The 26484-nt window shown below is 40.9% G+C and overlaps 1 protein-coding gene across 4 annotated transcripts in view; it reads right to left on the bottom strand.

The window, feature by feature from the left end:
• DENND5A (DENN domain containing 5A) overlaps positions 1–20071 on the bottom strand; it is a 94427-nt gene extending 74356 nt beyond the window's left edge. For 3 of the 4 annotated variants that reach the window (XM_002693106.6, XM_059875107.1, XM_005216096.5), the window contains exon 1: positions 19632–20071. In XM_002693106.6, the coding sequence (XP_002693152.2) occupies positions 19632–19749 (118 nt within the window). In that variant the 5' untranslated portion in view covers positions 19750–20071. Of the gene's footprint in view, positions 1–73; positions 95–19631 lie in introns of those variants that run through there. The other variant, XM_024975808.2, reaches the window with a different exon arrangement.
• Between the last annotated feature and the right edge of the window lie 6413 nt (positions 20072–26484).

The following is a 26484-nucleotide window of genomic DNA, read 5'->3' as shown; positions in this document are numbered from 1 at the left end:
ATAGCATATGTTATAGCCAAATAGTATGACTCAAGATTGCCTAAACATGCCCCAGAGTTCCACGTTCACCCACCTTTTACCCATCCCCACCATCGTCAGGCTTCCCCAGTGGCTCAGCAGTAAAGAATCCACCTTCAATGAAGGAGATGCAGGTTTGATCCCTGGGTCAGGAAGATCCTCCGAAGAAGGAAATGGCAACCGACTCCAGTATTCTTGCCTGGGAAATCCCATGGACAGAGGAGCCTGGCAGGTTATGGTCCATGGGGTTGCAAAAGAGTCGGACACAACTTAGCAACTAAACAACAACTCACATCCTCAAGTTTAAGTCGTTCCTATCCTTCAATACTTCATTCAAATGCCACCTCTGTTACACAGCTCTCTAATTAAGCTAAACAGCAGTATCTTAATAAACTGACTTCAAGATTTACAGTTAATGCATTTCCATCCTTCCACCTGTTTCCAATGAAAGCTCAGTTTTGAATAGATCCAATTTATCATTTTTTCGAGACTGTTAACATGCCTTAAAACTTTGGTTCAGCAGTCGAGATTTAAACACTGAAATGGTTCCAACCCACAAAGTGACACCTTTGAAAAGAAGCTCAACCAAAGTAGCACGACATCACAAAAACTGTAAAAAAAAAAAAAAAATACCCTTTGATCTGCTAAATCCACTAAAATACCACCTAAAAGGCACCAAGAAAAAAACTAGCCCCCACTAAAATAGCACTCAAGGAGCATTTTTTAGAAAAGCTATTTCTCATGGTAAAGATATTTATAACTGCAGGAAAAAGAAGAAAAGCAAATGCTTTAAAAAAAGTTAGGTACATTAAGGCAAAGGGATACAATCTATCCATTAAAGCAATATACACAGGAAAAGAAAAAATTCCTTATTAATTACAATATTAATACAATTGAGTTAAGAAGTCTAAATACAAACAAGGCTGATCAAAATTTTTAGAGCCAGGGAACTTCCCTGGCAATCCAGTGGCTAAGATTCTGCCCTTCCACTGAGGGGGACAAGGGTATGATCCCTGGTCAGGGAAAGAAGATCCCACATGCCATATGATATGGCCAAAAGATAGAAAAAAAATTTTTTAGAGTTAATGGCTCCCAACTAGAGGCTCATAAATGAAATGGTAATGATAGGGGCACCACTTTAAATATTTCGAAAAGCTACACTAAAACATATTTTTAAATATTACATAAATTAAAAGGTCAAATTTCTTTGCCTGTGGCTGGAAGTACAGACATACCTGGGCTTCCCAGGTAGCACTAGTGGTAAAGAACCCACCTTTCAATGCAGGACACATTAAGAGACATGAGTTCAATCCTAGGTTGGACAATTCCCTGAAGGAGGGCATGGCAACCCACCCGTCATCTTGGCTAGAGAATCCCATGGACAGAGTAGCCTGGCAGGCCGAAGAGTCAGACATGACTGAAGTGACTTAGCATGCACGTACAAAGATAAACCTGAGACAGACTGTGGGTTTGGTTCCAGACCACCTCAGTAAAGCAAATTATCACAATAAAGCAAGAGTAAGTCACACGAATTTTTTGGTTTCCCAATGCATATAAAAGTTATGTTTACACTACGCAGTAGTCTAGTAAGTGTATAACAGTATTATGTCTAAAAAATTAATATGAAGATCTAAATTAAAAATACTTCACTGCTAAAAAATGCTAACCATCACTGAAGCCTTCAGCAAGACAAAGATCACTAATCACAGATCACCAGAGCAAATATAATAATAATGAAAAAAAGTCTGAAATACTACCAGAATTACCAAAATGTGACACAGCGATATGAAGTGAGCAAATACAGTTGAAAAAATGGTGCTGATAGACTGGTTTGATGCAGGGTTGCCATAAATCTTGACTTTGTAAAAATGAAATATCTGTGAAGTCCAATAAAGGGAAGCGCATAAATGAGGTATGCCAATATTAACCCCAAGTTGTACTTCTAATTATTTCAAGGCAATCAGAAGTTATAATTGCCAATAATATACCTTTGAAAAATTTTTTAAATCCAATTATGATTTTATAAATTCGGGGGGTTAAAAATAAACTATTTCTAATTTTTTTTTATAAAAAGTACAATGAATTATCTTGTATCCTTCACTCAATTTCAACAAATATCAATGCATGTCCAATCTTACTTTATATCTGTACACCCTCATACCAAATTATTTTAAAGCAAATCCAGACATATCTACAATATTTCACCATGTGTCTCTAAAAATAAGACTTCTTTTTCTTTTAACATAACCACAATTCTATTAATACACCTAAAAAAATTTGACCAAAAGAATACTTAAAGCTAAATATCTAATCAGTGTTCAGATTTCCTTAACTGTCGCATAAATGTTTGAAACTAGCTTTCCAATCATTAAGTGGACCTAAAGGAAAATAGAACATAGTGGTCTTCATAATTTAAAAAATTTTGTTTCCAGGAATTTTTTTAACATTAATTTATTTGGCTGCATCAGGTCTTAGTTATGGCACATGGGTTCTTCGTTGCAGCGCACAACATTACAGCGTCAGATCTGCAACTCCAGATCACATGCTATCTCCAGGGCATGTGGGACTTTTAGCTCCTAGATCAGGGATTGAACCTGTGTCCCCTTGAAGACTGGTTAAGTGGTTAAGAAGGCAGATTCTTAACCAATGGACTGTCAGGTAAGTCTTTCCAGGAATTTTTTTTAATAAAATTATTTAAGAGCCTGAGAAGAAAAGGTAGCAATTTCTCTGTATGAATAAACCACAAACAAATTAGAGAAACTTCTGATCTGGCATAAAATGAGGAAAGATGGATGGTGAGAGTTAGACATGATTCTCAAAATAGTTAACAATCAATACAATATGGGCACCAACCAGTCAGGACAAATGCTGGCCATATACATATTCACATATGGTATACAGACTGGGCATCAAACCTGGATAGAACTGTGACTAAGGAACAAACAGAGAGGCCTCAGGAAATTGCTTCCCATGTGAAATTCACCCCTGTCTGCAGTGGAACAACAAGTTACAACCACAGCAGTCACAAGCAAAGTTGCCACAAGGTCTTGATAAACTTATCTTCTACTTTGCACAGCTGTTGAAGAAGGAATTCATAGGGCCTGGATCCATCTTAGGCCTGTTCATGCTGATCATGCTCAGCCACCTTTCCAATGGACTCTGAACTCTGTGTTTAGTGCCTATGAAAACAACAACAGAAGGATAAGACCCCCTCCAGACAGGGGAACCTTGAAGATCGTATCTAGGTTACTCATCGCCTAAGAGAAAACATACACTAATCACCCCTTCCTCCAGACAGGCCATAAATTTTTCTGTATATATCAGAGTATAACCTCAGGTTTATTGATTATTGGCTAATTGTTTGACTGTTTGAGCACACAGCACGTGAATGATGGGGTTATTGGGATTGTATTTTCCTTGGTTTATGTAAGTCTCAAGGAATTTGGAGTGGTGGGTTCAGGCACGTACACACGGGGTATAAAAGATTTTCACAAATGCTGGTCGGGGTCCTTGGCTAAGAGGAGACTCTGCCTTGGGCCCACTGGTGTAATAAACTGCACTCCACTATCTGCATTGTCCTTCTGAGTGAGTTTGTTTCCCAGAACGTGTGGCTACAACACTGTAACTGATCATTATAGCTGCAACTGTTAATCCAAGCATCTATCATTTGAACTAGGCAAAGAAAGAATCCTCTTTTAAACAAATAGCATGGGAAAGTAGAAAGAGTTCTTGATTCTAGCATGACCCAGACATATAGGCTGCTGGTCTCTAAAAGTTAAAACCATAATATCTGGCACTGATAACTGGGAAAGTTATACTGCTTATAGATCACAGCTACTTAAGTTCTTTTAGTTTATTAAAGAATGTAAAAGATAGTCTTACATGATTATTTAGAATCCTTTCATAAACATAGGGCATGCCCTGGCCATTTTAAAGTAAATGTAGAACATACCTAAAGAAAATAAAGATGGAACGAACTCCTGAAAGGACACAAGAAAGCCTGGAATTCTAGACCTGGTTCAATACACAATCAAGACTTATGCAAATCACTTTATCTTCCTGGATTCCAGTTTCTCCACCTTCATATACAACACCTGCCAATTTCCCCACTTTCACCTCCTATAGCCCACCTCTCCCTCTTTACACAGCATCTGTACTAACTCACTTGTTCCTCAAATGTGGCATGCTTTTTCATGCCTTCATTCTTTTTGTAGATGCTATTCCCTGCCTAGCATAACCTTCATACCTTTCTTTGCCTGATTAGCCAAAATTTACATTTTTTCAAATGAATGCTATCAAAATCTACAGTATTCCAACAATGTTGCCATTTCTCCAAGTTCTTCTGGAACTCTTCTGTGGAAGCTATTGTCAGAGATATTAACTAGTCAAAAAACAAATCTGCTCCTTTGAAAGTAGTTCATATCATATTTTCAGGTCCCTCACCATCCGAGCTCCTAGAACTAAAATCTATCTAGATAGATGTGGTCTCAGTTCAGTTCAGTTCAGTCACTCAGTCGTGTCTGACTCTTTGCGACCCCATGAATCACAGCATGCCAGGCCTCCCTGTCCATCACCAACTCCTGGAGTTCACTCAGACTCACATCCGTCGAGTCAGTGATGCCATCCAGCCATCTCATCCTCTGTCGTCCCCTTCTCCTGCCCCCAATCCCTCCCAGCATCAGAATCTTTTCCAATGAGTCAACTCTTCGCATGAGGTGGCCAAAGTACTGGAGTTCAGCTTTAGCATCACTCCTTCCAAAGAAATCCCAGGGCTGATCTCCTTTAGAATGGACTGGCTGGATCTCCTTGCAGTCCAAGGGACTCTCAAGAGTCTTCTCCAACACCACAGTTTTTCAAAAGCATCAATTCTTCAGCGCTCAGCCTTCTTCACAGTCCAACTCTCACATCCATACATGACCACTGGAGTGGTCTAACATCGTTTAAAACAACACTATCCACTCACTCACTCAACAGTAGCTATTAATGCTGGCTAAAACCAAAACTTTTTGTCAACCAAACCACATTTTTGCCATAAATCCAATTTACAGACAACTACAAGCCTTACATTTTTGTGTTGCTATTAAGTCCTCCCTTCTATCACACCATACTTCTGCATCACCTATTTCTTTTCCCCCTCCTTAGGTTTTCCCCCCCTCGGCGGCTTGCAGGATCTTAGTTCCCTGACCAGAGACTAAACACAGGGCCATGACAGTAAAAGCACAGAGTTCTAACCACTGAATCGCCTGGGAACTCCTTGCATCACCTATTTCACCACACAACTCAAATCTGTTAACCCCAACTATATTCTAATCATTCCCTTCAAAACATTCTTGAATCAAAAAACGATAGCTGACGGTATTCCCCTCCTCTAGAAGTCTACTCCCTTAATAAAGAAAAGGTAGTTATTAAGTCACTAACACATTCCTAGTGGGTCCATGTTGGCTCCTAATAATCACAGCTTTCTTTTCTAAATCCTCATAATACATCCTTAATAAACCATCTGAGATTTTGACTAGGAATATGCCAAGCTCTTACCTTCTTCTCAGACTTAAAAATATGTCTACTGTGGTAATTCTATCATTCCTTAAAGATTACTGACAGTGACTAATCATCATTATAATCATCCCAAAATTCTTTCAGAACACTAAGGTGTAATTTGTCTGGGTCATGAGACTTGAATTTATTCAGAGAAATTAAATGTTTCTATGTAAATGCTTAATGATCTCATGTTTCAGTCTCCTCTTACCAATTCAGTTCTATCCTTGCCAATCTACTGATAATTTACCCTGACAATGGGCATTGTGGGGAGGGCTTCTGGGGCCATTTCAGTCTTGTGGATATATTTTTTTCAAATGTGGTTATTTGGGATTTCACATTTAGAATATCACCCTGTATAAAACATCCTTCCTGAAGAAATATTTATCACAATAAAACTTTCTCTTTTTTTTACGATTCTTCAAAGCAAATCCATAAAACTGTTAGAGGAAGCAGAAATGCTAATTATAGCACAGTTCTTCTTACCACAGCAGCCAACACCAAACTAGTCAATGTATTACAAAATCAGGCTAAGGAAGAATTCTGAAAATGAATATACTGCTGCCACAGACAGGGAAGAAAATGTGTCAAGCCAAAAATTTTAGTTGTCCCTCAAGGTGAAAATATCCCCATAATTCGTCAACATATAAACAGATATTTACTAAACGTGCAGGGTATTTAATCAAAACTACTCATTCAAAACCTAACATCATACTCACACCCTCTCAAAAAATCCAAGCTATAAACATAGGCAGAGAATGATGTTTTCTCCACTCAGCCACCATGGGACAAAGACACTGTCTACCCCACACTTGCCTATTATGTGACACTATTACATTATTCCATACTCAAGCAATTTCTCAATCTTCACTGAGTTCCTTCCCACTGTGTGGCACCCAGCTCTAGGCTAAGTGCTGCTGCTGCTAAGTCGCTTCAGTCGTGTCCGACTCTGTGCGACCTCATAGATGGCAGCCCACCAGGCTCCCCCGTCCCTGGGATTCTCCAGGCAAGAACACTGGAGTGGGTTGCCATTTCCTTCTCCAATGCATGAAAGTGAAAAGTGAAAGTGAAGTCGCTCAGTCGTGCCTGACTCTTAGCGACCCCATAGACTGGAGCCTACCAGGCTTCTCCGTCCATGGGATTTTCCAGGCAAGAGTACTGGAGTGGGGTGCCATTGCCTTCTCTGAAACAAACCACCCAAGTTCCAGTTAATCATTAAAAATTGTATAGTTCACTCATACTCTGGATAACAAATTAAAAATAAAACCAAGTAACAATTTCATTTGTTAAAAACAAATAATAATTAAAATCATGTTTAAGAAGAATATTTAATGACATGGAAAAATATTCAAGACACACTTAAAAATATGGAAAAACGATCAACATATAATAGTAAATTTAAAAAGCAGGATACATTTTTTTCTCTTATGATCTCAATTTTATAAATCTATATTAGTGTCCATATATTTTTTCACTGCAAGTGTTTTTGAAATATTTCCTAACAATCAACATATTCCAAAAGACAGTTTATGCAAGTCAATTAGAAAAAGATAAACACAACAGAAACCATGAACAAAGGACTAAACAGGTAATTCACTGAAGAAATATACAAATGTACATGAACTATATGAAAAGATGTTCAGCCTCACAAATAATTAAATTTAGATTAAAGCAGACATTTTCTTCCTAGAAGATTGAAAACACTTTAGAAAAGCAGCTAATATTCCATTACAGATGTAGAGAAAAAAATGGGTAGCATCTTAAAAACTGTAGGGTCACAAAGAGTCTGACATGACTGAGTGACTTGAGCACAGAGTCTAACCTTTTGAGGAAGGTGATTTGGCAATATCTCTTTTACTTTCACTTCATTTTTAACACACTTGTTTATTTACTTAGTTAGCTATTTTTGGCTGCACTGGGTCTTCGTTGCTGCACATGGGGTTCTCTAGTTGTGGTGCAGGAGATTCTCACTCCAGTGACTTCTCCTGTAGCAGACCCAGAGCTGTAGGCGGACCAGCTCCAGCAACTGCGGCACACTGGCTCAGTAGTTGAGGCTCCTGGGCTCTGAAGTGTGGGCTCAGTACTTACCAGTGCTTTCGTAAACTGTAAAGCGAGGATAATGTCTTGTGGTACATAGCAATGAAATCTATTCAATAAATACTATCTGTTAATTTAATTATTAGGCATGGAGCTGACTGTGTTCCCCATGACCCAGTGTACTTGTGAGTGGGATGATCAGCAGAAGGTAGCATAAAAATGGGTAGAACAAAGCTAACTGGTCCTTAGGAAGATTGATTCAATGACCCTGGCCTCATTAAATTCATCACATTCACTACCAACTGAGCTGAGCAACCAACAGAGCTAGACCAGCAGATCAACAATCCTCCACAAAACACTAAACATACTTCTAGAAGATAAAACTACAAATGCTTAAATATCAACTTTTCAAACAATAAAACTGCACCAAAAAGAATGTTTCACAGTGGGCGTAAAGGATGAATCCTAGATAATTATTTAGCAAAGAAAAGGATTAAAAACCATTTGAACATACAGAATCTTAGAATTAAGCACAACTGGTTAATTTGGCAGGTGATACTTCAAGGTTTTTGTTTTGTTTTTCCCAAGAAGAGACTGTGATCCTAAGTCAACTTGTCAATAGGACTGGTTAAATAACTAAAACTGTACGGATTCACTTTAAAAAAAAAAAAAAAAAGTTCATCCAAACTATTATAAAATTTAGCTCTATTAAAAATTACAAAATAATCACAGCGCAATACAAAACTGGAGAAGGAAATGGCAACCCACTCCAGTACCCTTGCCTGGAGAATCCCAGGAATGGGGGAGCCTGGTGGGCTGCCATCCATGGGGTCGCACAGGGTCTGACACAACTGAAGCGACTTAGCAGCAGCAGCAGCAGCAATACAAAACACCTCTCCTATCACCATTTTAACTCCAAATCTGCCACTGACCCTTAGCTTTTTGAGTATGGGAAAACAATCATTGCTACTCTTCTACAAACCTCCACATTTTTATTACTCAGCACTTGGAAAAGCTGTGGAAGTCTGACTTATTTAAGTTTTAAAAAGTTAAGTACTATGCCTTATCAGGAAAAAAAAGCATGGTTACATACAATTCTTTGAAAGCCTGAATAAGCAGGCTTTATCTTTTCATAATTAATACAAATATTTACCAAATACCTACTAGATAAAGCATGGTCTTCTAGCAAAGCTAAGAAATTTGTCTACCTGACTCTAGGACAAGTGAAGTTATAACATGTTTTAATTTGTATAAAGACCTATGGTCTTTATAATCAGGAAAAAATTTTAATGTAATGGTCATTGTCAAATAAAGACTCTGGGGAAAGAAGAAAAGAGACATCTAACATACCAATAAAACCTTTGGTTTTCTTCAACAGTATAGCAATAATTAATACCTATCTTCATGACACTGTTAAAAAGCTATTTTACAACTACAAAAAACAAGGGGGAAAAGGACACCAGAGATGACACAACTGAGAAAGGAATTCTTCTGACATTCCTGGAAAAGTAATTCTAATGTAGATTCAAAGTTGTTGTAAATTGGGTTTATCCATGTGGTTTATGATTGTTATTTCTAAATCATTTTCTTCTGTCTTTCTGACTTTAAAAATCCTAAAAGTTTCTTAGTTGCTTTCCATATCCTTTCATTATAAAGAATATGGTAAATCAGAAGTCCAGGGATTCCCTGGTGGTTCAGTGGTAAAGAATCTGTCTGCCAATGCACGGGACACGGGATTGAACCAAGATCGGGGAAGATGCCACATGCTGTGGAGACCAGCTAAGCCCCTGCACTGCAACTATTGAGCCTGTACTCTAGAGCCCGGGAGCCACAACTATGGAGTCCATGTGCCACAACTACTGAAGCCCGCGCACCGGAGAGCCCAAGATCCTCAACACAGAAGCCACTGCAATGAGAAGCCCATGGACTGCAACTAGAGTAGCCCCCCCACTCGCCACAACTGAAGAAAAGCCCTCGCAGCAACAAAGACCCAGCACAACCAAAAATAAACAAAATTATTTTTTAAAAAAAGAAGTCACAGATAGCACCCAACGACAACCAGAAAAAGATGCAAACTGCAGGCTACAGGGAAGGATTTCTGAGGTTAGCAAATGAAAACTTTTTTTTTTTTTTTTCTTTTCAAAGAAAACTAACTTCAGACAAAAAGCATAAAACATCCTGAAACAGACTTACAAAAGAGAGCTTCTTAGAAACAAAGCCCCAATAACTATTTGGTCTTAAAAAAAAAACATTTCCAGAACTGATAAGAATGGAGAGAGAGGAAAAAATATATATATATAAAATACCAACCAGCCACAACAATTCAAAAAACAAGTGACCTGACTCCTCTCCTAACAGAGCTCCTCTACTGCATTGTGGTTTGGGGACTGAATCAAAGAGGCCACACAACAGTTCTGCCAGTCAATGATTAAGTTATTGCTTCAGTCAGTTCAGTTCAGTCACTCAGTTCAGTTCAGTTCAGTCACTCAGTCATATCTGGCTCTTTGAGACCCCATGAATCGCAGCACGCCAGGCCTCCCTGTCCATCACCATCTCCCAGAGTTCATTCAGAACACGTCCATCGAGCCGGTGATGCCATACAGCCATCTCATCCTCTGTCGTCCCCTTCTCCTCCTGCCCCTGATCCCTCCCAGCATCAGAGTCCTCTCCAATGAGTCAACTCTTTGCATGAGGTTGGCCAAAGTACTGGAGTTTCAGCTTTAGCATCATTCCTTCCAAAGAACACCCAGAGCTGATCTCCTTTAGAATGGACTGGTTGGATCTCCTTGCAGTCCAAGGGACTCTCAAGAGTCTTCTCCAACACCACAGTTCAAAAGCATCAATTCTTCAGCGCTCAGCTTTCTTCACAGTCCAACTCTCACATCCATACATGACCACTGGAAAAACCATAGCCTGACCTAAATCAAATCCCTTATGATTATACAGTGGAAGTGAGAAATAGATTTAAGGGACTAGATCTGATAGATAGAGTGCCTGATGAGCTATGGACGGAGGTTCATGACATTGTACAGGGGACAGGGATCAAGACCATCTTCATGGAAAAGAAATGCAAAAAAGTAAAATGGCTGTCTGAGGAGGCCTTACAAATAGCTGTGAAAAGAAGAGAAGTGAAAAGCAAAGGAGAAAAGGAAAGATATAAGCATCTGAATGCAGAGTTCCAAAGAACAGCAAGAAGAGATAAGAAAACCTTCCTCAGCGATCAATGCAAAGAAATAGAGGAAAACAACAGAATGGGAAAGACTAGAGATCTCTTCAAGAAAATTAGAGATACCAAGGGAACATTTCATGCAAAGATGGGCTCGATAAAGGGCAGAAATGGTATGGACCTAACAGAAGCAGAAGATATTAAGAAGAGGTGGCAAGAATACACAGAAGAACTGTACAAAAAAGATTTTCAAGACCCAGATAATCACGATGGTGTGAGCACTCACCTAGAGCCAGATATCCTGGAACGTGAAGTCAAGTGGGCCTTAGAAAGCATCACTACAAACAAAGCTAGTGAAGGTGATGGAATTCCAGTTGAGCTCTTTCAAATCCTGAAAGATGATGCTGTGAAAGTGCTACGCTCAATATGCCAGCAAATTTGGAAAACTCAGCAGTGGCCACAGGACTGGAAAAGGTCAGTTTTCATTCCAATCCCAAAGAAAGGCAATGCCAAAGAATGCTCAAACTACCGCACAATTGCACTCATCTCACATGCTAGTAATGTAATGCTCAAAATTCTCCAAGCCAGGCTTTAGCAATACGTAAACCGTGAACTTCCTGATGTTCAAGCTGGTTTTAGAAAAGGCAGAGGAACCAGAGATCAAATTGCCAATATCCGCTGAATCATGGAAAAAGCAAGAGAGTTCCAGAAAAACATCTATTTCTGCTTTATTGACTATGCCGAAGCCTTTGACTGTGTGGATCACAATAAACTGTGGAAAATTCTGAAAGACATGGGAATACCAGACATGGAACAACAGACTGGTTCCAAACAGGAAAAGGAGTACATCAGTCACTTAGTTGTGTCCAACTCTTTGTGACCCCATGGACTGCAGCACGCCAGGCCTCCCTGTCCATCACCAACTCCCGGAGCTTGCTCAAACTCATGTCCATCGAGTCAGTGATACCATTCAACCACCTCATCCTCTGTCATCCCCTTCTCCTCCTGCCTTTTATCTTTCCCAGCATCAGGGTCTTTTCCTGTGAAGCAGCTCTTCGCATCAGGTGGCCAAAGTATTGGAGTTTCAGCTTCAGCATCAGTCCTTCCAATGAATAGTCAGGACCAATTTCCTTTAGGATGGACTGGTTGGATTTCCTTGCAGTCCAAGGGACTCTCAAGAGTCTTCTCCAACACCACAGTTCCAAAGCATCAGTTCTCAGGAACTCAGCTTGCGTTATAGTCCAACTCTCACATCCATACATGACTACTGGAAAAACCATAGCTTTGACTAGACAGACTTTTGTTGGCAAAGTAATGTCTCTGCTTTTGAATATGCTGTCCAGGTTGGTCACAGCTTTTCTTCCAAGGAGCAAGCGTCTTTTAATTTCATGGCATCTGTAGTGATTTTGTAGTCCAAGAAAATAAAGTCTGTCACTGTTTCCATGTTTCCCCATCTATTTGCCATGAAGTGATGGGACCAGATGCTATGATCTTAGTTTTCTGAATGTTGAGTTTTAAGCCAACTTTTTCACTCTCCTCTCTCACTTTCATCAAAAGGCTCTTTAGTTCTTTCCTTTCTGCCATAAGGGTGGTATCAACTGCACGTCTGAGGTTATTGGTATTTCTCCCGGCAATTTTGATTCCAGCTTGTGCTTCATCCAGCCAGCATTTTGCAAGATATACTCTGCATATAAGTTAAGTAAGTAGGGTAACAATATACAGCCTTGACATACTTCTTTCTCAATTTGGAACCAGTCTGTTGTTCCATGCACAGTTCTAACTGTTGCTTCTTGACCTGCATACAGATTTCTCAGGAGGCAGGTAAGGTGGTCTAAGTATTAATACTTAAGTCATTTCTTAAGTATTGACAAATCTATCATTTCAAAATAATAATCTCAGGAATTCCTTGATGGTCCAGTGGTAAGGACCCTGTACTTTCACTGCCAAGGCGGGAGGTTTGATCCCTGGTCAAACCCCAGGTAAGATCCTACAAGCCACTTGGCATGGCAAAAAAAAAAGGAGTAATCTCATCAATGGTGAGAAGCAGAAAAAAGACCTGGATTCTAACAGTTCTTTCTAAACTGCTGGGGAACAGTGGACCAAAAAACATATTCTCAAATGGGGCTGAAAACATTAAAAAGTGTTTAAAAACTATTATGTCATTTATAAATATTAATCATTACCGTATGTCAAAAGTGGGAGCCCGACTACCTCAGATCTGGCTCTGACAGTTTTTGATTCTATGACCGAGATAAACGAATTCATACTCATATTATGTTTTGCCAACTAGGAGTAGTTTAGAAAACAAGGAATTGGACTCACACTCACAGAGGGATGAAGCTTAATAAGAGGAACCTCCACACATATTCTCCCTGCTCAAGGCCCCTCTCCATGAAAACATTTTAGATTAATGCAGCTAGGTCAGTCCATTGAGTATATCACAGATGGCCTAGCAAAGTTTTGACTGAAATGCCCATCACACTAATGAACAAAGCAAACAAATTACTAACCTGGCTTTCTTTAACAGGAAACTATGATAGATCCCATGGATGACAATCAAGCAAATATCCTAAGTGTAATATTTGAAAACTTGATGGTCTAAACAATAGCCACTCTCATCTAACTTCCTGGAGCCATAGCCAACTCCTAGGAAGCACACTGAAAATAGCTTGAGAGCCAGCACAGGCCCTCATTTTCCACCATGACAGGACTCCAACATCCAGGGTTACATACTCCAAACTAAAATCAGTCATCACAAAACATGTGGAACACAGACATTTAACCATCTGCCTCACCTAAAAACTTTTGAGAACTAAATCTAAAAATTTAGTAGCAATAGCCTATGTATTATCAATGAATTCCACAAGAAGACACCAGCTTCCAAAAGGCAAGGCTTTCTCTCTTCGACTAGGTCCTATGCCTATCCAGCAGTAACCTAAAACATGTCAAGTATAGGTCCCCTCCTGTGTACCCAGGTTCCTGGGAGACTTCTAAGACTACCTGACAATAATTCAAACCCAAGGATGGCAATAGGAATTGAGGAGCTGAGTCAAATCCATCTTCCACCAGTCAGCCAAAAAAAAACAAGGATATAAAAAAGGATATAGGACTAGACTTATAAAAGGATACAGGACTGGAAATGGCATTACCAAAGGAGGACTGAGGCTAGAAAAACTTTATCTATAATCTACTATGAAAGGAAGGAAGGGCTAAACAGAGTCTACGAATTTGGTTTAAACACCAGACAGTTACTCAGGATTTCCTCCTAAGAAAAGAGGAGCAGAGCCCTAGTGTTATTAAAGTGAAATCCACTTACCTTCAATGTGATCCTCCCTACCTAAGGGTGTGTGAAGTAGGTGCTCTTCTGTTAAGAACACAGTCTCTCCAACTAAATTTAGCATATAATTCTAAATTGCCTTGGGGCTGTGTATTGTTTTCTGTGTGTTCCTCTCTCCTCCTGACTTCTTATTTGCTCTACCTTATAAAAGGAAACACATGAACCAACTTAAGAACTCTCCTCCTCCTACCCTTACCCCTGAAAGTATCCACAAATCCCTGAAGTAAGCCATCAGGATTTGAGTTTTGCTTCAGCTAAGAGTCTGAGCTTCAGAACAATGACCATTTTATAAAGAGAATCTGAGAGAATCTGCCCAGAACTGACCAGACTGGTAGAGGAAAATAAAATCTAAAGTTAGTTCAAACCGACTACCTGTTTGAAACTGGCTCATCAAAGTTTTTATACTCCATCTCTGAGAAGAGATAAGCTTTTTTTTTTTTCTTCTAAGTAAAATATCCTTGAGTCATCCAGGAATATGCAAATCAAAACCACACTGTGGTACCACTTCACACCCCTTAGGCCACCCATGATCAAAAAGGTAGTAAGTGCTGGTGAGGATACAGAGAGTGTAACCCTCAAACACCACTAGTGGGAATGTAAAATAGTGCAGCTGTTTTAGAAAACAGTCTGCAATTTCTCAAAAGGTTAAACACTGGCCATTAACCCAGCCATTCCACTCCTAGGCATATACCTAAGAGAAATGAAAATATACATACACAAACGTTCACAATACCATTATCTGTAATAAATGAAAAGTATATAAATAACCCAAATGTACATCAACTTATGATAAGCAAAAGGTGGTGTATCTATACAATATCATTCTGCCATAAAAAGAAACAATGTATGGATACATGTTACAACATAGATGAACCTTGAAAACATGCTAAGTGAAAGAAGCCAGTCACAAAAGACCATATATTATATGATTCCATAGTATGAAATGTCCAAAATAGACAAATCCATAAAGATCAAAGATAGATTCAGATCAGATCAGATCAGTCGCTCAGTCGTGTCTGACTCTTTGCGACCCCATGAATCCCAGCACACCAGGCCTCCCTGTCCAACAACCTACCGCCCTCAAACTCTCTTCTTTCTCAAACTCATCAGCACTTGTTTTTACAAAATTATAATTACAATAATAAGAGTACCTTTCATTTTAATAAAAGGTCTAGAAGAATCTATATTAAAATGTTAACTACTATTTTTACAAGAAGAGATTATATCTTTCTTATACTATGGATGTGAATAATGATGTGAACTAGTACTGATTTGGTGATAAAAAAAAAATAAAAGGTTTCCCCCTACAAAAAAATAGTAGAATAGTGGGTGTTTACAGCTAGGGTGTTAGGGAGTTGGAAGGATACAGGTAGTAACTGCTAATGGATATAGGTTTGAAGGGCAAGTGATGAAAATATTCTAAAATTGATTGTAGTAATGATTGTAAAACTCTGTGAATATACTAAAAAACACAGAATTGTGTATTTTAAATAGAAGACATATCTCAATAAAGACATTTTTATATATTAGAAAGAGAAAGGTGATGCATACTAAGTGATAAGGCAAATGGAGCAAAATGTTAACACTGAGTCCGGAAAAAGGATGCACTAAAGTTCTTGGTACTGAATGACAACGTTTGGTGTGAAGTTACATCAAAAGAAAAAACTAAAAAAAAAAAAAAAAAAAAAATACCATCTCTTTCTTGTTAATCACACAGTATCCTTGCTTAACATGAAACAGAAACCTGCCCTAGAAAAAAACAATCATATGTCTGCTCCTGCCAAACGTTTTACTGTCTCCCTACCACCCATCAAATTCCTGCAAAGCATACAAAACATCACTCTAAGAGAAGAAAAAAGGATAAAATGTAGCAAGTGAGATAAATATTCCCCAACTTTCTCAGGACCTGTTTCCTCATCAGTAAAAATCAGGTTATATAATCTCTAAGAGTGCTTCCAAGGACTTCTCTGGTGGTCCAGTGGTTATATATTCGCCATGCAATACTAAAGTCCCACATGCCTTGGAGCAACTAAGCCCATGCACCACAACTACTGAGCCCACGTGCCACAACTAGAGAGTCTGCACAGCACAGCAACAAAAATCTCACATAATGCAACGATGATCCTGCATGCCACAACTAACCTGATGCAGCCAAATAAATACATATTAAAAAAAAAAAAAAGGTGCTTCCATGTTTGACATTCCATGATTCTGTTGTTCTAACTTCACTGCCCAATACAGTTAAGGAGCAGTAAGATCTGTCCAGTCCTCTGGCTTTCCTGGACAGTGAGCCATTTTTTCTCTTTTAATGATGATATTAAAAGATGATTTCAGGGTACTGTCTGTATTCTAAGTAGGTTCATACAGGACACTGGCTAGTATCCCATCTATGTTCCCAAGCCCTCTCTTTAATTCTTGGCAAGACCCACTACTCAGAGCCTAAGAAACTGGAGTAGCAGATTCATGAACCTAGGATACTCATATCTCAATGCTGGGTGCAGGTCAGTGAAAAGGAATATAAGGATTCCAAAGAAAGAAATAGGTTATAAGCATATAGGAAACTTAACTCTAAGACAGAGATAGGGAAAGTTAACTCAAGAGTCCCATATCCTGGTAAACCTGCTGCTGCTGTCACCTGGTGGTGATCATAGAAGAAAAAGCAAAAATGAAGATGTCCAGAACACCCATCTATCAAACAGGTAGAAAGAGAGACTGGAATCTACGACCATCTGCCTCCCCACTTAGAACAGGCCAACAAAATGGGTCAACGTTTCGTAAAATCAAAATCAAAAATGTTCCTTCCAGAATTCCTTATCTCCTTGACAAACTCAAAACCCAAACAAGCAGATACCATTTCTTCCAGTTGGCTAGACCTGTGCTTCACCAACAGATTAGCTTTCTTTCCTTCTGCCCAAAGTAATTCCTCAACGAACTCAAAGAGAAACAAAATAAATTTTCATATCTTCTTCAGTTCCTGCACAACAGGTGACTACATAACTTGCCTAAATGCTTAAGTCTACAAGAAAGGGGAAGAGGTGACAGGGAGAAACTTCATATAAAATTAAATGATCAAAGTGTTTTTTTGACAGTGCAAGTTCTATGGTTATTGCTGTAAACAGAAAAGAAGGAATGTTAATCTTTCTCCATAAAGCTAGAAGAATACAGCATCTTTGATCTGTTTGTTCTGGATTCACTTACTAAGAGTATAGAATCTATCTGAAGTATATAACTTAATTTGTTTGAAGAGAACATAGACTCCTCAGTACCTCCCTAGGGAATCTGGGTGCAACTCACAATTTCCTGTAGTTTCCTTTACTATGACATCATCAGTTTGGGAGCTATAAGGCAGAGAGAAAATACACCCTGGAGAGCTTCAACACTGACCCGCATAGAGCTATTTGTATTGTTTTGTTTTCCTTAAAGATTCCCTTTGGGGTCCAGATTCCCCTATGAACCTACCAGAAATGAAATGAAGAAAAAAAAAATTCCTTCAATCAGTGCTTATTCTAGCAAAGGCCACCTACTGAATAAACAGCCTTGGCATTCCACTACTGCAACCATATTTAAAAAGAAAAATACCCCTCTACACATTTTATACATCTCATCCCCCTCTTTATTCTCTCAATAAGCTTTCACAAGGATACAATTTTAGCTTCCTGAAAAGCCAGATAATTAACAGATATTCACTAAAAGAGAACTAACACTTTTGAGAGTCTACTTGATAAGACACTTTTTATTTAAATTCTCTTTTTTAGAGATGAGGACCCCAGCAGTTATATAACTTGGCCTCCAGTCACAGAGATAGTCAATAGCAGAGTGAGAATGTTTAACCCCAAAACCCATGTTCTCACTAACAAATCAAATCATTCCCAATTCGACTCATAAGCTTTATCATCTGCAAATCATTTTCTTTATTTTTCAAAATCAAATAGACACTCAAAAGCACAGCATAAAAATAACACTGGTTTATTTCACCAATTTAAAGTTTCTTTTACTGAGGAGAACTGTATCATTTTAAGTCTTTTTGTCAACATGTTAGTGTTTTCTAAAATCCCAGCCAAGCAATGAAATGCAGTTTATGGTACAAGAGGGGCACTGGATCAAAGTGAGGCAATTTACTGTCCTTCGTGGGCTCATTTTCTTCTCTGAGATCCTTCCAGCTCCAGTACCATGAACTGAATTCCAACAACTATATCTCAAAGTCATAAATTTAACAAATAGGAAACACAGATGAAAAGTTAGCCTCAGATTACAGGAATTCAAAGACCTAAAAAAGAGAACTTTAAACTACCCCAACCAAGTACTAATTGTATTACTGCTTCATGATTTTTTTCTCCACCTGCTATTAATTTGAGGAAGTAGTGTATTTGCTCTGACCTTGTTAAAGGTCATCGATTTATCATTTTTTAAAAAGACAGTCCATTTTGATGCATGCATCTAATTTTTTTTCATAAGAAACACTGAAATTTTTCTGGTTGGTGGGGGGACACACAAAACTTGTCCTGTCATCTCTGAAGCAAAGGAAAATTAGTCAACAGGATATTCGCTTTCAGGAGAAAAACTCTAAACACATCATGACAGAACAGTAAAAAGGAATCTCCCTCATCCAAATCAGGATGATTCAACAAACCTCCACCTACATAAAACCTGCAAACTGGACACTCCAGACGAAAACTTTTCCAAAACCAATGACGGTGCAGTGGTGAATTCGCGGGGACTTTACAACTCTGACACCGGTGCAGTGGAATTCACGGGATTTTACAATTCTGACACTCATGTGCAATTAGTGCCAGATCTGATCTGGGCCTTATCTTCACTTCCCCACCACTTCCCTTTGAAAGATGACTTGAGAAGCATCACTACGCAACCCAGGCTCTCCAAGTAGGCTGCTGCCCTCTTATTCACCGATGACGCTGGTCTCATAAAGGGCATAAATTATTTTCAATTAAAAAAAAAAAAAAACACGGCACGGCCCCGGGTTACGAACCCTTTCCAGAACGAAGGGAGTTCTCGCCCTCCTTGGTGTGGCCCAAGTTCACTTTATTACTTCACGTCCCATCAACTCAGGGGGCCTAGCCCAGGGCTGGGTTAGAAATGTTTTGAGGAACTGCGATCACAGGTTTCCTGGGAGGAGGCCAAATAAAACTCACCAAGTTTTTGTTTTCCTTTCTTTTTTAAAGTCTGGGTGGAACTTACTTTCACCAGGAGTGGGATGCCTTCTTCCCTCCCTAACGGGTGTTCGAGAACAAGCTTCCCTTTTATTTTACACTAAGTCAGTCAACCTTCACCGAACTGAGAACACAATCCTTCCCTCAGCCGCGAGGACCTGGCCACAAGAGCGGCGGGGAGGAGGGACCGTTCGGACCCGTTATGGCTCAGGGCCCCTCTGCCCGTTTCCCCTCCTCAGCCCCACGCCCCCTTCCCCGCGCTCGCCCCTCGCCCGTCTCCCGGGACAAAGCCAGGGTGAGGGAGGATTTCTCGGGGGTCGCCGGCGGCCGCGGACGCGGGGAAGCGGCCCCGGACTCAGCGCTCACTCACCCGACAGCTCGTCCGGCTCCAGCCCGGTCTCGGTGTCCAGCCCGCAGATGACAAAGTAGTCGGCGAAGCGACTGGGCGCCGAGCCCCCTCCGCCGCCGCCGCCGCCGCCGCCGCTCATGGCGCCGGGGCCGAGCCGGGCCGGGCCGTGCGGAGCGTCGAGCCCCCGCACCCGGGCGCCCGCCCGCCCTCAGGCCGCCCCTCCCGCCGCCGCCGCCGCTACCGCGGCTCCGGCCGCCGCCCCCGGCCTTGGCCCGGTCCCCGCGGCCGCCGCGGCTGCCGTGACGGGGCAGGGGGGCACCGGGCCGCCCCGCGCCGCATCCTGGACTCCTTCCCCTCCGCTTCGCGGCCGCTGTCGCCAGCCGAGAGCGCCGCGGCCGGAGCGAGCTCGGAGAAGGGCGGAAAGCGCTGAGGAGAACCCCTACCGCGGCTCCCTCCCGCCTGCGCAGGCGCCGTTGGGGAGGGGGCGGGCTCCTCGCCGAAAGGATGACGTGATGCTCTTCTGGCCTGGCGGGCTGCGGCTTCCAAGGCTGTCGCCGCAGCGCGGCAGGCAACTGCTGGATCGCCCGCATCCGCCACCCCCTCGGGGCTGCGACTCCGTTAGGAAGGGCAGCGGAGGTGCGGGATGAGTGGACGCATCCTTCAGAGCCTGGCCCCTGGCCCATGCTCCGCCCCCACCCCCGCCTCCCACTAAAGGCCCGACGAGCTGTCATGGGAATAGGTTTTAAGATTGAGCTAGGAAGCCCAGCTCATCCTAACTCTAAGAAGCCCACCGGCCTAAACCGCAGATAGCCTTCTCCCCAGCCCCGCTCCCTGACGTCCATGGCTGGCTTTTTCTCTAGTAGAGCTGGTGATGTCTCCTCCTTCGCCAGATGTGAATCAGCCTGCTCTGTATTTACACTTGGCTTATAAATGGGGAAACTGAGGCTCAGAAAGAAGCGAGGCCTTTCCCCAAGGTTACTCTGAAAGACAAAGCCTGGAGTTGAATCCTGAGCTTGTGATCAGTCCCTGCCCTCTCACCCCGATTCCAAGCAGGCCTTTTCCCTTGCACATGGTTGTGCCCTTCTCTCTCCTAGAGCCTCCAGAGGCCCCTGTTACTGCGAGCTCCCCTTCTGCTTCTGACAATTCTCAGTTCCATCCCTAAGCAAGTTCTCCTGAGAGAAGTGGGGGACCAGGAGAGAAACTTGCTTCCTGGTACTTGGATTGGGACCCTCCGATTTGATTTCCCACAGAATCTAAGCAGAAAACAGGAGATCAGAAATCAAGAAGGCAATGTGTATAGTGGTTACTTCTAGTAGGCTCTAGAAACAGTGCTCAGATTTGAAACCTGACTTTATCATTTACTGTGTGACCTTGGGCAGTTTCCAGGTGCCAGCAATCGTGTTTCTTGTGATTACATAAAATGAATGCTCATACGGGTTAAGTGATCAGAATAGTGTCTGGAAGTAGAAGGCACTCAATAAATATTAGAGATTATATTATTATTCCAACAAGAGGTGTGCCTAGGGACTGTTCTGACAGGCTGCTGCTAAAGGCCTGAGAAGGCAGCTGGCTTCCCCAAAGGCTCACCCTGAGTTCTCTCCTGGGTACCTCTCTCAAGTATTGGTTCCCGCGGGGAGGGTGACTTGGAGGTCACAGCCAACATCACTTGGAACCATAGCACCTGATCCTCTTTGTATGTAACCTGCCTGAACCAGTAAGAAAAAAAGTGCAGAAAAGATAGCTTTACAAAGTGCATTGAGGGTGGTGCCTCACCCTGTCTTGCATGCCGGGGACACAGAGACAGGAGAGGAGGCTCAGAGAGCTAAATGGTTACAATGCATGGAAAAGGGGCATCCTTCCAGGATGGGTGATAGTCAGGAAAGGCTTCCAGGAGGAGATATAATCCGACCTGAGTTCCAAAGGACCAAAAGAAATATCTCAAGTGAAACAGGGAGAGAAAGATGTTTCAGATAGCATGTGCAACAACACACAGGGAGTGACAGGTTGAAATGGTTACATAGGAGCAACAAGATGTAATTCATTTCTCTGGAAGACAGAATTAAAAGATGAAACCAGGGAGAGAGGAGGAACAAAGCAGGAAAGGCTTCAAATGCCAGGCTAAAGAATTTACCCTGTGTCAGAGGAATGGTAAACTGGAGGAGTTTAAGCTGAGGCGTGACAAGATCTGATTTACATCTTAGAACGTTCACTCTGGGAGTCATGTAGAAGAAGAGACTTAAAAAGGCCTTGATTATTCTCAGTTTGAAGTCCAGAAACTTTTTATTCAATGTGTCCAGGGTGATCAGGTGCTAGGAGACCTCTCACACTAACTGAACTCATAAAACAAGTTAGAAACAAAAGACTATATTAATTTGCCCTGGGAAATGTAACTGCTCAGAGGCCCAGAATATTCAACTGTAAAGTGATCTCCTTCCAGTAGGAAATATGTTTGGCAGAGTGATTGCTTCTTCCAGATTCAGAGGAAAACAACAGAGCTGCGTGCTCTTGTTTTAGATTAAATCCTCACTTCCACTCTTGCTAGTTATGTGAGCAGAGGTACATCAGTTAACTTCTCTGAAATGGGAATAATCATTCTTACCCCCACAAGATTGCTTTCAAGATTCTTAATTTTTTTAATGAAGGAAGAAAGGAATTTAAATGTCTGGAACATAATATACTCTTTTCTTCTTAAACCAATGTTTCTTTCTAATATTTATTTATGTATTTGGCTGCACTGGGTCTTAGTCATAGCATACAGGATCTTCGTGACACATAGGCTCAGTAGTTGTGGCTCGGGCTTAGTTGGTCCATGGCATGTGAGATCTTAGTTCCCTGATCAGGGATCTGACCCATGTCCCCTGCATTGCAAGATGGATTCTTAACCACTGGACCACCAGGGAAGTCCTCATAACATACTCTTAATAAGCAGCAACTTGGAGCACCCATTTCAGCACCGAGGATCTGGGAGAGAGCAAGTCGACATCTGAGGGAAGGTAAATACAGGAAATACTCCTAGACTTCTCTGGTGACTCAGATGGGAAAGCATTCTGCAATGCAGGAGACCTGGGTTCGATCCCTGGGTTGAGAAGATCCCCTGGAGAAGGGCATGGCAACCCACTCCAGTGTTCTTGCCTGGAGAATCCCATGGACGGAGGAGCCTGGTAGGCTGCAGTCCATGGGGTCGCTAGGAGTCAGACACGACTGAGCGACTTCACTTTCACTTTCCACTTTCATGCATTGGAGAAGGAAATGGCAACCCACTCCAGTGTTCTTGCCTGGAGAACCCCAGGGACAAGGGAGCCTGATGGGCTGCCGTCTATGGGGTCGCACAGAGTCGGACACGACTGAAGCGACTTAGCTGCAGCAGCAGGAGGTTGGTCATAACTTTCCTTCCAAGGAGTAAGCGTCTTTTAATTTCATGGCTGCAGTCACCATCCACAGTGATTTTGGAGCCCAGAAAAATAAAGTCTGACACTGTTTCCACTGTTTCCCCATCTATTTCCCATGAAGTGATGGGACGGGATGCCATGATCTTCGTTTTCTGAATGTTGAGCTTTAAGCCAACTTTTTCAGTCTCCTCTTTCATCAAGAGGCTTTTTAGTTCCTCTTCATTTTCTGCCATAAGGGTGGTATCATCTGCATATCTGAGGTTCTTGATATTTCTCCCAGCAATCTTGATTCCAGCTTGTGATAAACTATACTAAAAAAGAATAATAATATTTTTAAAAAGAATGTCTACATGGTGTATAACTGAGTCACTTTGCTGTATAGAAGACATTGGCAGAACATTGTAAATCAACTATATGTCAAAAAAAATAAAATTTTAAAAAGAAGCAAATGAGATTAACTAATTAATTAAAATTTTAAGAAACAAATGAGACTTTTTCTGTCTCTCTTTTTTGCCTTCCACCAGCTAGAAGTAAAGAATTTGGAGGTTCTAAGGAATGGCAAAACAGAAGACAGAGAAACCTGGATCTCTGAATCAACTACATGGAGGAAAGGCTCTCGCTGACCCAAAATACCCCCATAGGACTGTTTGGTGAACAGAAAATAGACTTCAGTTGTGTTAAGCCACTGGTAATGTGTTGTTTTTTGTTATGGCAACCAGCATTACCATCACTCAAGTAGAAGACATTGGGGTGGGGGAAACAGATTACAGAGAGCCTTGTAGGCACATTGTAAACATTTTACCTTTGTCTCTGAATAAAATGAAAAATCACTGGAGATCCACAATGTGGATCACAATAAACTGTGGAAAATTCTTAAAGAGATGGAAATACCAGACCACCTGCCTCCTGATGCATGCAGGTAAAGAAGCAACAGTGAGAACCAGACATGGAACAACAGACTGGTTCCAATTTGGGAAAGGAATACATCAAGGCTGTATACTGTCACCCTGTTTATTTAACTTAAATGCAGAGTACATCATTTGAAATGCTGAGCTGATGACTCACAAGCTGGGATTAAGATTGCCAGGAGAAATATCAACAATCTCAAATATGCAGATGATACCACTCTAATGGCATAAAGTGAAGAGGAAGTAAAGAGCCTCTTGATGAAGGTGAAAGTGGAGAATGAAAAAGCTGGCTTAAAAGTCAACATTCGTAAAACTAAGATCATAGCATCCGGTCCCATCATTTAATGGCAAATAGATGGGGAAACAATTGAAACAGTGATAGACTTTATTTTCTTGGGCTCCAAAATCACTTTTGCTTGTGCTTCCCTGGTGGCTCAGATGGTAAAGAATCTGCCTGCAATGTGGGAGACCTGGGTTCAATCTCTGGGTTAGGAAGATCCCCTGGAGAAGGGAATGGCAACCCACTCCAGTATTCTTGCCTGGAGAATTCCATGGACAGAGGAGCCTAGTGGGCTCTTGTCCATGGGGTAGCAAAGAGTAGGACACGACTGAGCGACTACACTTTCACTTTCCAAAATCACTGTGGATGGTGACTGCAGCCATGAAATTAAAAGATACTTGCTCTTTGGAAGGAAGCTATGACAAATCTAAACAGTGTATTAAAAAGAGACATCACTTTGCTGACAAAGGTATAGTCAAAGCTATAGTTTTCCCAGTAGTCATGTATGAATGTGAGAGTTGGATCATAAAGAAGACTGAGCACCAAAGAACTGATGCTTTGGAATTGTGCTGTTGGAGAGACTCCTGAGAGTCCTTTGGATAGCAAGGAGATCAAACTAGCCAATCCTAAAGGAACTCCACCCTGAATATTCACTGGAAGGACTGATGCTAAGCTGAAGGTCCAATACTTTGGCCATCTGAGGAGAAGAGCCAATTCATTGGAAGAGACCTTTATACTGGGAAAGATTGAAGGCAAAAGGGGAAGGGGGCGGCAGAGGATGAGATAGTTAGATAGCATCATTTATGCTATTGAATGTATCAATATTGATATCATCAATAGACATGAATTTGAGGAAATGCCAGGAAATAGTGAGAGACAGAGGAGCTTGGCATGCTGCAGTCCACGAGGTTGCAAAGAGTTGGATACGGCTAGGCCACTGAACAACAAAAGGTACCATTTTAAGCATTTTATATACATTAACTCTGTCTAGAACTTGTCCTGAACTCAAGATTTGTATATCCAACCGATTTCTATCATATAAATCTGAAAGTCGCTAAGAGACATCTCAAAGTTAACATATTCCAAATCAAATTTCTAATTTACACCCATAATACGATGCCCCTTCCATACGCTTTCCCTATCTCAGTAATTGGCAACCTCATGCTTTCAGTTCATTTCAAAAACTTCACACTCGTTCCTCTCTCTCTCTCTTTCCCTCCCTCCTCACACTTATACCACATGCACACAAACACACAGACACACACATATGCACACATACCACATCATATCCATTAGAAAAGTCTATTGCTTTTGAAAATTTTAACAAAGTAAAGCATAGAAAGTTGTCTACTTTTAACCCTTGTTTGGTTCAGAAAGTTATCAAAGGAAGCTGGAGAAAGAACAGGTTTTTGAAAGTGTGAAACATCTTGGTTATGTGAATTCCAGAAAATCACTAAGCATGGTTTGAAAAATATTGGGTTAGTCAAAAAGTTTATTTGAGTTTTCAATAACATCTATTGGGAAAATCTGAATGAACATTTTGACCAATCCAACACTTTGTAACTATATCTTATAAGTTACCCGTACGTTTAGTTAGTATTGCTGGATAATGATATCAATAGTGGAAAAACTGAGGAAAAACACAAATTCATACTGTATAAAATATAATGATAGCTACGATAATAAATCCATTATTTTTAATATAAAGAAAAAAGTAGGTAATTTTATTAAGTCAGTTTATTTCCCTTTGCTTAATACATAGTCAATAAACATTTCTAAAATATCAGTTTGAAATACACAGGGTTACTTGCCTTATAACTCCCATGGGTGTCAGTTCTTCCCTAGAGAAATGTAGGAATAGCAGAACTAATCTTGCAAGTTTGTACCTTACATAGAAGCACCAAAGTAAAGAGAGGGAAGGAGGATGTGATCCCAATAGATCAGTTCAAGAGCAGAGAAGTGAGCCCCTAGGAATGGTCCACACAGGTCCGCTTACAGACACGAACCTTCCTTCAAAAGCTGGAATGAGGTCATTGGTATATCTTGGATCAACACTAACTGCAAAATTATATATATTTGCATTGCAGTATTATGATTATACAGTGGAAGTGAGAAATAGATTTAAGGGCCTAGATCTGATAGACAGAGTGCCTGATGAACTATGGAATGAGGTTCGTGACATTGTACAGGAGACAGGGATCAAGACCATTCCCATAGAAAAGAAATGCAAAAAAGCAAAATGGCTGTCTGGGGAGGCCTTACAAATTGCTGTGAAAAGAAGAGAAGCGAAAAGCAAA

Source organism: Bos taurus, chromosome 15 (genome assembly GCF_002263795.3).
Source record: "Bos taurus isolate L1 Dominette 01449 registration number 42190680 breed Hereford chromosome 15, ARS-UCD2.0, whole genome shotgun sequence".
In the NCBI taxonomy this organism is placed as follows: Eukaryota; Metazoa; Chordata; class Mammalia; order Artiodactyla; family Bovidae; genus Bos; species Bos taurus.
The sequence above is the reverse complement of the archived record's forward strand: the minus strand, read 5'-3'. Positions and strand labels throughout refer to the sequence as shown.